This window comes from Acomys minous (genome assembly GCF_964271855.1).
Source record: "Acomys minous genome assembly, chromosome: 18".
Classification (NCBI taxonomy): domain Eukaryota; kingdom Metazoa; phylum Chordata; class Mammalia; order Rodentia; family Muridae; genus Acomys; species Acomys minous.
The window spans coordinates 61,010,232-61,023,595 of NC_140501.1; the positions used below are offsets into that span (position 1 = coordinate 61,010,232).

The following is a 13,364-nucleotide window of genomic DNA, read 5'->3' on the forward strand; positions in this document are numbered from 1 at the left end:
TACTAGTTAGGACAAAGTCACTGGAGTAGGGTTCGGCTTTAATGCAACCTAAGAGATGCAGAGGGAAAGGCGGGCAAGCAAAACACCAGGGGACAATGGAGGTGGATCTTGGAGCAACACAGTTTGCAAGTCAAGTAATGACAAGGGCTGACGGCTACAGCCACAGCTGAAAAGAACAAAGAAGAATTCTTATACAGTTAGGTGTGGCAGACAACATCTTTTTTATTTTATTTTATTTTTTTGTTTTTCAAAACAGGGTTTCTCTGTGTAGCCTTGGGCTGTCCTGGACTCACTTTGTAGACCAGGCTGGCCTCGAACTCATAGAGATCCACCTGCCTCTGCCTCTCAGTGCTGGGATTACAGGCATGCATCGCCGTGCTTGGCTGTCGAATGACATCTTTAATCCCAGCACACAGGAGGCTGAAGCAGTGCAGGCAACGGGCTGAATTTTACCCACCTTAGTGCCTTAGATCTTGTGTCAACTTTGCCACTAATATGTAATGAGAAAATTGAGGTCAGACTATTTCATACATTTTATCACTTTAAACCAATAGTGTGCAGTGGCTAAACATCAATACTCGTTTTACTAAGTCTTTATCATACTATAAAAAGCAGTTACCTTTTTCCTGGAGACTTTAGTGAACGGTAGCTAATTAAAATCTCAAGCTAAAACCCAAATTGCCATGATTGTAGCAGGAGTTGGAATTAAAAATGCTGAGGGCTGGAGAGGAGCGCTCGCTGCTCTTGGAGAGGCGCAGGGTTCAGTTCCCAGCAACCACAGAGTGGTTCTTAATCATCTATAACTGCAGTCCTAGGATTCTGATGCCCTTTTCTGGTCTCCTCAGTACCAGGCAACCACGTGGCACACAGACATACAAGCAGACAAAACATCCCTAAACTTAAAGGAAAAAAAAAAAAAGACGTGAAACAGGGTCATACTATGTTCTAGCTAGCCTCAAATTACAGAGATCCACCTGTCTCTTCCTTCCGAGCTCTCTGGGATTAAAGGCGTGTGCCACCAGGCCCAGTGCCAAAAAACAAACAAACAAACAAACAAACCCCCACAAATCTTTTTTAAAAATACACTTCAGGGGGTCACTGAGATGGCTCATTGTGGGAAACCTGACTTGAGTTTGATCCCAGTGCCCCCATGAAGGAGAAAATCATAATCCTAGGACCCCACAGGCGAAGGAGAGCCTGCCCATCCACACACACTAAATGCACTATTTTATTATAACGTCTAAAATGATTTCTAATGGTTGTGCATTATGATGCACGCTAGAGTGAGGCAAGGCCTTTATGTAAAGAAGCCCAACTTGTCTGAGTCCTGAAGACCCCAGGGGTGACCCAAGGCACACATGGTGGCTAAGGATTCACCCCTCTCACCACCCAGTCCAGGAGGGCTTCCCACACCCTTAGCACTCTCCCCTCTTTTACCCAGAACCCACAAATCCCTTGGGCGGGCTTAAGCAAAAGCCCCGCCCCAGCCTCGGGCCCCGCCTCTTTTGACCGGGAGCCCCACCCACTACGGGGAGAGCCGGGCCCCGGGGGCTAGGGGCGGAGCTCCGGGATGCCGAGCGGGGGCGGGCCCGGGCCTGAAGCCCGGAGGGGCGGAGCTTCGGCGTCGCCCTTCGCCTTTGCTCGCGGCAGCCGCGCCTCTGGGGCGGGGGAGCTGGCGTCGGAGTCGCGGGGGTTTTGGCGCTCTGCAGTACCGTGGGGAGCGGGACCAGGCGGTCACTGGAGGAACATGGCGCCCTGGACGCTCTGGCGCTGCTGCCAGCGCGTGGTGGGCTGGGTTCCGGTGCTCTTCATCACCTTTGTAGTCGTCTGGTCCTACTACGCGTACGTGGTGGAGCTGTGCGTGTGTGAGTACGGGAGGCGCGGACGGCGGGCCGGGCCGGGCCGCGGTGGACAGGCCGAGGCCGCTGCGCCGCGTTGTTATCCCGCGGGGCGGCCGTGGGCGGGGGCCTGCGCGTCCCGGGCTGGTGGGCACCACGTTGGAGGGTTCCGGTCCGCGGTTCCCTGCCGGGGTTGGGGGAGGGGGTGGTCCCTGTCCAAGGGTTCCGGCCCCCCGGCTCGCTGCTCGCGGGGTCCCGAGTTCGGGCCTGCGCGCCGCCCACGTCCCCCCCGTTGCTTCCGGGTGGCTGCGGTCGCCTTGGGGCTCCTACCCTTCTGTGACGGAATGTTCACAAAGGCCTTTCCTTTGGAACCAGAGAAATCGCCCTTCAGAGACCGCTTGTGAGGTCAGTTTGGCTTAAAACACACACACACACACATATCTTTTTCTCTCAGATTGTTTCTCTCTTAACTGCGCGAGAAGAAGCGCGTAGCCTGCAGAGTGGCCTTCGGGGCCTGGAAGGGAGGTGTGTCTCCCAGGTCTGCAGTGAGGGCTCAGCGCTGGGACAGGGAGCGCCAGCCTCTGGCATGGGCAGTGATTGCTTCTTTTGAATATTCATTTCTAGTCTCAATGCTGGATTTACACACAATGCTGTTTTGAGGCACAAGGAATTGAACGAGAGGTGCATAGCTCAATTAGGTTTTTTTTCCCCCCTGGGTTATTTTGGAAGTGTGTGTTTTTTATTCCTTTAGTTTTAAGTGCTTTGCTTTATTTTTACTTTTGCTGTTTCCCTTATGTAATTTTTACCATATAGTTCTTACCTTATTTATTGGAATAAAGAAATAGCATCACATTATACTTAAAAGACTTAACCTATTGGTTCAAACAGGTTGTCTTTGATGTGGAAGGAAATTTCCTTGTCATCAAAACCCCTGAGGCCATTACGGTGTCTGCGATACTGAGAGAGCCTGTAAGCTTTGAGTATATGTTTTATACCGACGGGCCCTTTTCCGTGCTTGTCTCACACTAGCATTATTATCAAATGAAAACCTAAGAAAAAACTTCCTGAAAATGATTTGGTTTTAATTTTCAGACAGAGCCCACAGTTATCTGAAGGACATATATTCTTGGGGGGAAAGTAAATGTTAAATACAAGAATAAAGGGGAAAACTGGTCACTTAAAAATGGTAGAGTCTAGACCTTAATTGTGGCTCTGGGTTTGGCCAAGCTCTGAACCAAGTGCTTGTTTACAACTCAAGTTTAAATGACAGCATCTTTCAGAAGATTACTTTGCTCCTTAGAACATTTGATTTAGAAGGAACAGAATGTACACCTTCTATCTTAGCTCTTGGGAGGCTGAGGTCCAGGCTAGCCTGAGCTACATAGTGAGGCCCTGACTCAGAATAGAACAGCTGGGCCTTTAAGGCCAGAGCTAGGGAGGCAGAGGCAGGCACGTCTCTGAGTTTGAGATCAGCCTGTTGTACATAGTGATTTCTGAGACAGACAGCTATGTAGGGAGACCCTGCCTCAAAACAACAAAAACTTAATTACTGTTTGTTTATCATGTACAAGGGCACACATGGGCCTGTGGAGGTCTGAGGACCACTTTGTGGAGGCAGTTTTCTCTCTCCACCTTTACGTAGGTTCCTGAGATTGAACTCAGGTCAGCAAGCCAGCACTGTGGCCCAAACAGAGCAGTATGTTTTAGGACAGTTAATTTCTACAGCTAGATTCAGAAAAATTAATCATGGAACCTTTCCAAATAGTAAATTTGTTGAACGTCATGATTTAGTTAGACTCATCTTTCTGGCCACCAAAATGTTTGCTAAAATTGTTAAATTAGAACTGACTAGATTTAAATGTTTCTTTTTGATTCATTTTTAAGACAGGGTCTTTCAGTGTAAGCAGTAGCTGTTCTGGAACTTGCTCTGTAGACCAGGCTGCCCTCTAACTCAGAGATTTGCCTGCCTCTGCTGGGGTTAAAAGGCGGGCTGCCACCCCCGCCCCCAACACACACCCCTGCACCCCCCCCCCCCCCCCCCCCCCGCCCACCTCTTGCCCTTGTAGTTCTGAAGTTAAAGTTCCTAAGGAACACTAGTCATGTGGATTAGGTTCAGATTGCACAGATTAACTTGAAAATAGTTTTTATTCAAAAACAACCCACAGTGAGATTTTGCCAATCCCTTTATTTTACCATTTTGCGTGTATGTGTCTGTCTGTCTGTGGAGTCTGACTTCTGGGAGTTGGTTTCTACTCTGTGAGAAGGGGTGTGGTTGAACTCAGGTCGGCAGGCTTGGCAGTAAGCCCATCGACCCACTCTGGCTCAGCAGATAAAGGGAAAGGAATGTGAATAGAGAAGTGCTGTGTGTTTATTAATGGGCATAGAGGAGTGTTTCCTTTACCCTCTTTCTCCCAGTGTCTTAACACACAGGTCTGTCTACAGATGTAGGAAGTGAGACTGAGCCATGCGGAAGGACATCACCGAGAACAGAACTGACTAGGAAGTGATTCATCTAAGCTGCCGTCTCTCTCAAGTGTGATAGAGAGGCGAAGAACCAGGAATAAAACTGGGCTTGAGTTTTAGCTTAGAATTCCCCTGTAATCTTGTTTTCCTTCCCAAAGCTGATATTTGAGAATGCTCATTTAGACAACATGGTTTGTTTGCTTGCTTGCCGTGCTGGAGTTCAAACTCAGAGCCTGCCATGTGCCAGGCTAATAGGGCTTTTTTTCTGGGTTTCCAGCATCTACCAGGACACTGTCAGCCATGTTGAGCTGCAGGAGTAGACATGTGTATGTTCTTGAGCGAATAGAGTATATTCCTTAGAAGTTAGTAAATGACATGATTCAGCCTTTCATCTGTCCAAGGAGTGAGTGGCCTTCAAGTAGAGATCTAGGCAGAGGGACTGTACTTTCTGAGCTTATATCTGTGTCTTTAATAACATCCTCACATTTTTAATGAGGTAAGATAACTCTCAAAGGAAGCCGGAGATGTCCCGGTGGTTCAGAGCACTTGTTGCTGCTGTAGGGGACCCCAGTTTGGTTCAGTCTTGTTATCTTTTGAGCCTGTCTCACTGTGTAGTCCAGGCTGGCCTGGCACTCAGAGATCCTCCTATGTCTTCCTCCTTTGTGTTGGCATTAAAGGTGTGTGCCAGCCCAGTGTTTTTGTTTTTATCTCCTTTTGTTTTTAGTAAGAACAGGAATACTTTCACCCAGTTTTCACAGTTTTTCCCTTAGCTCGATTTTTTTTTTTTGAAGATTATATTGCAAAAATGTGGCAGTTTTGGTGTTAAGCTGCTGGTAGTGTCAGGATTATATGTGCTGTCTAAGAAAAGGAGCCCCCGCTTCACCATCATGTGCACGTTACAAATCGAGATGGTTAGCACTTTCTACTCTTCGTGTAAGCAAGGGAGCAGGGCAGACCTAGGGGTCCTGAACAGAGAAACACCTGCTCTTAAATATTGAAATAGGTCAAGAATAAAATGACTGTATTTCAGGGTAGATTTCTATACAGTAGAGATCCAGATCTTGAAAATTAACATTTTAAAACAAAAAAAAATTGTGTAGTGGTTGGCCTTTTAAATTTTTATTTGATACAAGGGCCTGACTTTGTAGTCCAGGGTGGCCCTCCTGCTTTCTCCTACGTTCTGAGATTGGAGCCTTGTGCCCCCATGCTCAGCTTATATTTTGTTTTTTCAAGGGATAACTGTTACGTTTCCTGTATTTAAAACTCTTGTTATGACTGTACTGGGTAGTTTTTGTCAACTTGACACATCCTAAAGTCATCTGGGAGAAGGGAACCTCAAATTAGATGACTCCATAAGATCATGCTTTAGCCAAGTGTGCAGGGCATTTTCTTAATTAGTTATTGGTGGGGGAGGATCCATCCTATTGTGGGTGGTGCCATCCCTGGGCTGGTGGTCCTGGCTTCTACATGAAAGCTAGCTGAGAAAGCCGTAGGGAGCCAGCCAGGATACAGTACCCCTGGGCGGCATCTGCATCAGCTCCTGCCTCCAGGCTCCTGCCCTGACTTCTAGTCTTGACTTCCTTCAATGATGGACTGTGAAGTGGAACTTTAGGCCACATTAACCCTTTTCTGCCCAAGTTACTTTTGATCGTGGTGTTTTCATCACAGCAATAGAAACGACTGTAACGTATTATATACACAAGCTGCTGCTGCTGCTGCTGCTGCTGCTGCTGTTGTTGTTGTTGTTGGAGACAGGCTATCACTGGCTAGCTCTGGCTAGCCTGGAATTGTTTATGTAGACCAGGCTGGCCTTGAATTCACAAGAGCTCCACCTGCCTCTACCTCATAAGTGCTGAGATCAAAGATGTGTAGGAGCTTTCCGTATCTTGTCCTTATACTATTTCCTTGCCAGCCCCCAGATAGCTAGATTGAGTCTTTCAAAGTCAAAGTCAGGATTATTAAGTCTCTGCTTCACAATCTCCAATTCCTTTCCAATTTGCTCAGTGAATTAAGCTGTTTTCATGATCTACTGCTCTGACTTTGTTTCTTATGCTTCAAACAAATAGGCTCCCTGGCAGCCCAGACCTGAGGACCTTCTACTTCCTGTAACTAACTACTTGGGACGGTCCTCCTCCTAGTGGAGCGGTCTGTTTGCCTTGCTGCTCAGTCACCTACCAAAGGGCACTTCTGACTTCCCTTTGTACAGTAAATGCTTCCTCCTTGGCCATGATTATCCTTAGCCCCTTTTTCTTAGTAGCATGTATGACTATTTGACATAGTTGTGTTTCTCACCTGAGCACTATGCTTATTGCTGTATTTCTAGAGCCTAAAATAAAAAGGACAACCAACCAGGACTAGGACAAGGCTACATAAGACCGCTCAGCCACAGTTTCTGTTTCCTCCCCAGACTTTTTTTTTTTTTAAAGACAGTGCTACAGAGGAAATTGTCCCTCCCCCGCTTTGTGGTTCTTAGCCTCCCCAATAAAAGAATTCAAGAACAGACTCAAATAAAAACACGAGGACAGAGCCAGACATGGTGGCGCACGCCTTTAATCCCAGCACTCGGGAGGCAGAGGCAGGTGGATCACTGTGAGTTCAAGGCCAGCCTGGTCTACAAAAGAGTCCAGGACAGCCAAGGCTACACAGAGAAACCCTGTCTCAAAAAAACAAAAAAACAAAAACAAACAAACAAAAAACCCAAAACACAAGGACAAATGCATTACTGTTTAAAAGAAATACTACAGGGCAGGCAGGCTATAAACTGCAGAGGTCACCTGGAGGAGGCAAATGGCAGGCCACAGGCCTGAAAGTCAAGAATGTTGAGGCCAAAGCTCAAAAGCAGGCTTGGTAAAGAGGTAAAAAGAAGAAAAGTTGGCAGACTTAAGGACCCTACTGTATGCCTACCACCTGTAAATATCTCTATTAGGGACAAGGAAAGAAAAATCTAGTATCTCATTAAAGAACTAATTACTTCTGTCTCTAGCATGGCTTAAAGTGAGTGAGGAGAGAGGCCCCTTAGCCAGTGACTGAACCAGCCCAGCTTGAATGTTAGGTCTCCACCCAGGCTGAGATTCCATTTCTACCTTGGCAGTTTCTCCTGCTCTTAATTAACAATAGGGCCTCAAGAAAGACAGAAATGCAGGGTCTTACTATGTAGGCTGGCTTGCCTAGAACTCATGATGTAGACTAAGCATGGCTTCAGCTCACTGAGATCCGTCTGCCGCTACCTCCTGAGCAGTGGGATTACAGGTGTGCACTACCACACCCTGCTCCTCAGATGTATAATTAGTTGGCTGTGAGGAGCACTTTGACAACTCCGCTTTTCCCTAGTTTTGCTGGGCATCTAAAACTGCTTCAAAACTGCATGTTTTTTAAAGTATATATTCCAGTGAATGGACAAATGTATTGGCAGTGCAAAGGAATGCAGTATTAGAAGTAGACAATAGTTATAAAAATCTGGAATTTGGTAAAGGTAGAACCTCAGATCGAGTAAGAGAAAATCAGCCCTGTGCCTCACTGTTCCCGGATTTGATTACATGTAGGTGAAACCTCATTTTTCTTGTGTCTGCTTACCTTGGTTGTTTTCTTCTGAGGTACTGGGGCTGGAAGTTAGGGCCTGGTGCCTGTTTTGCAAGTACTGTTTGACTGAGCCGAGGTCTGGCCTTTTACTTTTTTTTTTTTTAAAGATTTATTTATTATGTTTACAGTGTACATCAGATCATATTATAGATGGTTGTGAGCCACCTTGTGGTTGCTGGGAATTGAACTCAGGACCCCTGGAAGAGCAGTCACTGCTCTTAACCGCTGAGCCATCTCTCCAGCCCAAGAAAATACTGTGAAGAATTCGGTGTAGACTCACCCAGGTCTCCTGCATGTCCCTCCTTCCCCCTCACCGCATCCTCCAGTCACTGTCCTCTGAATGTTTGGGAGTAAGCTGTGGGTGCCATGCCCCTTCACTGTACACACTAAGACTTTTCCTGGCTTTTGTGCACGTATGCTCTATTTGAGCATATTCTCCTGACATCATATTTCTTAGTCCTCTTTGACCCCAGACAGTTTCTTTCTTTCTTTCTTTCTTTCTTTCTTTTTTTTTTTTTTTTTTTTTTTGGTTTGAGACAGGGTCTCTTTGTAGCCTTGGCTGTCCTGGACTCACTTGTAGACCAGGCTGGCCTCGAACTCACAGTGATCCGCCCGCCTCTGCCTCCCGAGTGCTGGGATTAAAGGCGTGCGCCACCACACCCGGCCAGACAGTTTATTTCTACTGTTACGTTTGAACCTTAAATGAGAGAAGAGTTTGTCTTTCTTGATTAGCTTAATTTGCACAATTTGTTTATCTCCACGTGAGTCCCTTTTTCTGCAACCAGCATAACTCCTTCCACCCCCTCCACCATCCAGTCAGGGTTACACATAAAAGATGGGCATGGTAGTTAGTCCACGCCTGCAACCTCAGCACTCAGGCGGTGACAGGAAGATTGTGAGTTCAAGGCCAACATGTTTCGGGTTTTGTTTTGTTTTTCTGAGACAGGGTTTCTCTATGTAGCCTTGGCTGTCTTGGACTTTGAAGGCCAACTTGTATGTAGTGGTTCAAGACCAGTTTGAGTCGTGAGGTATGTAGTGAGTGCATGGCCAGTCTCTACTATAGAGTGAGTCCCAAGCTCATAAAACAGAGTTGTTGTGAGCATGTGCAAGACCCTTGGTTTGATCCACAGCACTGCAAATAATGAAAATAAGGGCTCACACATTACAGCTGATACTATTTTTTTGTTGTTGTTTTTGTTGTTTTCGAGACAGGGTTTCTCTGTGTACCCCTGGCTGTCCTGGACTCACTTTATAGACCAGGCTGGCCTTGAACTCACAGAGACCCACCTGCCTCTGCCTTCTAGAGTGCTAGGATTAAAGGCATGCGCCACCACACCTGGCTACAGCTGTTGTCTTTTAATGCCGTAATCTGAAGTCTGACTGGGGCATTTTTAGAAACACAGGCATGCCCCTGTAGGCTCTCCTACAGTTTGGGTTTATCTGACGTTTCCTCAAGATTAGATAGAGCACACTTGAGCAGGAATGTTGCAGAAGTGATGCTGTGTCATTGTTTTTAGCTTTGGTCAGCACTTAAGAGATGATGTCTGACAGGCTTTTGATGGATTAAAGGTGCAGTTTTCCTTTTTCTTGGTGTTCTGGTAGACTCCGAGTTCTGTATAAGATTCGCCTTCGAGGAAGGGCTTGCTGCTCAGCTGTGGCAGGTGCGGTCAGCAGGCTGCAGCCAAGCCCTTTCAGTGTGGCTTGTCTCACTCAAGGGCACATCCTTCCTGGCGCAGGCTGCTTGCTGTGCCCGAGAGAGGTGGAGCTGGGCTACTCCCTGCAGAGTTCCCTGCATTGTCACTGCAAAACCCGTGCTGCAGATAGGAGTGCTCCTCGCCTCTGCTCCGCTGTGCTGCCCTTTTTGTCCTGTTGTGTGCTCTGTCTCAGCACCTGCCTTCTGCCTTAGTAAGGGTTTCTATTGATGCGATGGAATAAAACGCCATGACCAAAAGCAGCTTGAGGAGGAAAGAGTTCATTTGGCTTACACGTCCGTATCACAGTCCATCGTAGAGAAAGTCACGAAGGAGCTGTCCTGAACTCAGGACCTCTTGAGGCGCAATCAGTGCTCTTAACCTCTGAGCCATCTCTCCAGCCCCAGGATTGGCTGTCTCACAGTAGACCTACTCTGAGTTTTTTTTTTTTTTAATGAAAATATTCAGGCACTAGAAAAATAAAATGAATAATCTATAAGGAAACAGCAGTTAAAGCCCCTTGTACTGTAACTCAGAACTGCCAGTTCTGATAAGCAAAATTGGAAATGTATAGACACGAATAGTTCACAGGAAAAAGTAAAAATGGCTTGTAAACATAAAAGATGCTTATGTTCATTTATAAATGCAGATTGTAAAATTACCCTGCAGTACCAGGAGTTTGAAAACACTTAGACCGAAAAGAGTGAGGTTGTTTGTGCATTGCTTTAAAAAAAAATGTAAATTTTTGGAAACAGTCTTAGTTAGCCTGCCTCTGCATACCCACCTTGAACTCTCTTATACTAAATCAACATTTTTGTCTTTCCCTTGCTAATAGTTCTAGGAACATTAAAATTCTATAGTGTTTATTACAATGATGTTAACCTGGCTGAGCAGTGGTGGCACACACCTTTAATCCCAGTACTTGGGAGGCAGATATCTGAGTTCAGGGCCAGCCTGGTCTATAAAATGAGTTATAGGACTGCAAGGACTACACAGAGAAACCCTGTCTTGTATCCTCTACACCCTCTTCCCCACAAGCCAAATAAAGCCAAAGTTTAACCTTGACCCTCCTGTTGGGCTTTTCAGTATTTATCCTCAGCTGTGTAGAGTTTTCAGGGCCAGCTTGGGTCACACGAGGACTGTCTGAAGAAGGCAAAAACTGTCGGCATGATTTTTTTTTTTTTGCCCGAGACAGGGTCTCCCTTTGTTAGCCTTAGCTGTCCTGGACTCACTTTGTAGACCAGGCTGGCCTGGAACCCACAGTGGTCCACCTGCCTCTGCCTTCCGAGTGCTGGGATTAAAGGCGTGTGCCACCACGCCCCTCCCATCGGCATGAATTTTAATTGAAAACATCAGTATAATCTTTGAGATGTTTTATATTTAAAAGTACATACACACAGGCCAGGCATGGTGGTGCAGACCTTTCATCCCAGCACCTAGGATGCAGAGGCAGGAGGATTGCTTGAGTTCAAAGCCAGCCTGATCTACACAGTGATTTCTAAGACAGTCCAGTCCCGACTAGATAGACCCTGCCACAAGCAGCAGCAACAACAGAAATGGCATACATAGTGGGCTGGAGGGATGGGTCAGCACTTACAGAGTATTGGGTGCTCTTCGGAGGGCCCAGTTTCAGTCTGCAGTACCCACATGAATGCTTGCAAACATCCATACTCTCGAGGATTTTGACACTAATGACACGAGACATGTATGTTGTCCATAGACATACATGCAGGCAAAACACTCATACACACTAAACAATTTTTTAAAGTACATAAACTGTAGAAATACATTATAGGAGGAAAGGACATGACTTGTTTATGTATTAGACTATCATTTACTACAAAATTCTAATGACTCCTCAAAAAAACCACTAGAACTAAATCGTGAATTTAGCAAGATGACAAGATAAAAAGTCAGTAAAACTAATTTGTATTTCTACTAATAGTTTTCCTAATAACATCAAAAACAAAAGTTTAGAAATTATTCTAACAAATATATACCATTTTGTATAGTGATGGGATAAAAATCTAAAATGGAGAAAGCATATTCATGGAGTGTAAAACAGTAGTATAAAGATGTCTGTTTTCCCCAGATTGATCAATAAGGTCAGTATAAAGCTAACCAAAGCCAAGGAGGCCTTACTGGTTTTGTGTGTGGATGTTTTGTCTGCATGTGTGCACTATGTGCGTGCAGTGCCAGAAGAGGGTGTAGATCCCCTGGGACTGCAGTTATGGATGGCTGTGAGCTGCCGTGTGGGTGCTGAGAACTGAATCCAGGTCCCTTAAGAGAGCAGCCAGTGCTCCTAACCCCTGAGCCACCTCTCCATCCTGCAAGGAGACTTTTTAAAGACACAAATATAATAAAACTGTGTATGGAAATGCATAACTAAAGTAGCTAAACCACTTTTGTGAAGAGCAACTTGGATAGTTCAACCTATTCCTAGCCTGAAGGCTGAGATAGAATGCACTGAGGATAATTGTTTTTCTAGCTGGTTACCTGACTGGTTTGGATTGGGTGTTTCCCACCCTCTTATCTGAATATTTGAAATTCAGGTTCACAGAGATTTTTAAAAGTAGCAAGATCACTTTATTCAAAGAAAAAATTAAGCCAGGCAGTGGTAGCACACACCTTTAATCCCAGCACTCAGGAGGCAGAGGCAGGTGTATCTCTGAATTTCAGGCCAGCCTGGTCTACAGCGTGAGTTCCAGGACAGCTAGGACTGTTAAACAGAGAAACCCTGTCTCAAAACCAAAAACAAGAAAAAAGAAAACGGATGATGCAAATTGTTATAGAGGGTTACACTGTCCAGACTGACCCTGGGCCAAGTGAATGAATACTAAGGGGCCCAGTTACTTAGGACTTCTATTTATGGGATTTAAGGGTGATTTGGTTGCTAAGGGGCATAGAGACGGTGTTCTCTGTTTTGATGATGGGTCGAATTATTTTTCTCCATGTATGTCCTTTCTCTTACTACATCTGAGATTTTAGTTGTATGCATATTCAATCTTAAATAAGCAAAGATAGTAAATAGTGGATTCTCCCAGGGTCACAGCATGTCACTCTAACCGGTTCAGACTAGGTTGGCTTTCAGTTATTCCTGCTCAGAGACTTTGGGAATAGATTTGAATAGAAGCCAAGTTCAGTTGTTACTAGGAGGGAGGAAACTTACACTGTTGTTCAGAGATGGGGTGATGGGGTATGTTTACCCTGACGTAGGGGGTTCAGTGGTTGCTAGGTGCATTTTTAGGAGAGGAATGTTTGTGCGTAGACCTGTGCAGGTGCAGGAGCTAGGCTGCCAGGTGCATTATGACAAGCGGTGTGTGTACATAACCAAAACCAACTACAGCCCTAGGCTAAATGACTTGTCCTCGCCTGCCTCCTATCCATTTGTCCCAGGAGACTCTTTGACTCAGATGTGGTGATGATGTGAATTCTGATTTGCTATGAAAGTATGCTGTTTTATCTGGTCCCTCTTCTAAAATGTGCTCAAGCCTTAAGCATATTGTGTGGTGTGTGTCGTAATTGGGGATGAGTGCCCCGTGGCTAGTTCTTCTCTGCATTTTGATCAGTTGTGACTTCATGTGATTTCCATCTGCTAGTTTATAGCCCTGTGTTTATATCACCTTCCTCCATACACCTTTCTATCTTTGAAACAAGGTATTTGTAACTAAGTCTGGCTTTGAACTCCAAATCCTCTTGCCTTTACCTCCCGAGTGCTTAGATTACAGTAGAGTGCCACCGCGTGGGTTCTCTGCTCCTTCGTGGGGTATGAGGTTGTATGGGTGAGTAATGA

The 13,364-nt window shown here is 45.7% G+C and overlaps 1 protein-coding gene across 7 annotated transcripts in view; it reads left to right on the forward strand.

Annotated features, from left to right (window-relative positions):
- Window positions 1-1,556: 1,556 nt before the first annotated feature.
- The window catches only part of ZDHHC20 (zDHHC palmitoyltransferase 20), a 60,445-nt gene continuing 48,637 nt past the window's right edge, over window positions 1,557-13,364 (forward strand). Inside the window, exon 1 of one of the 7 annotated variants that reach the window (XM_084767225.1) lies at window positions 1,557-1,865. In XM_084767225.1, the coding sequence (XP_084623351.1) occupies window positions 1,571-1,865 (295 nt within the window). In that variant the 5' untranslated portion in view covers window positions 1,557-1,570. The remainder of the gene's footprint in view (window positions 1,866-13,364) is intronic. The other 6 variants (XM_084767226.1, XM_084767222.1, XM_084767221.1 and 3 more) reach the window with 6 other exon arrangements.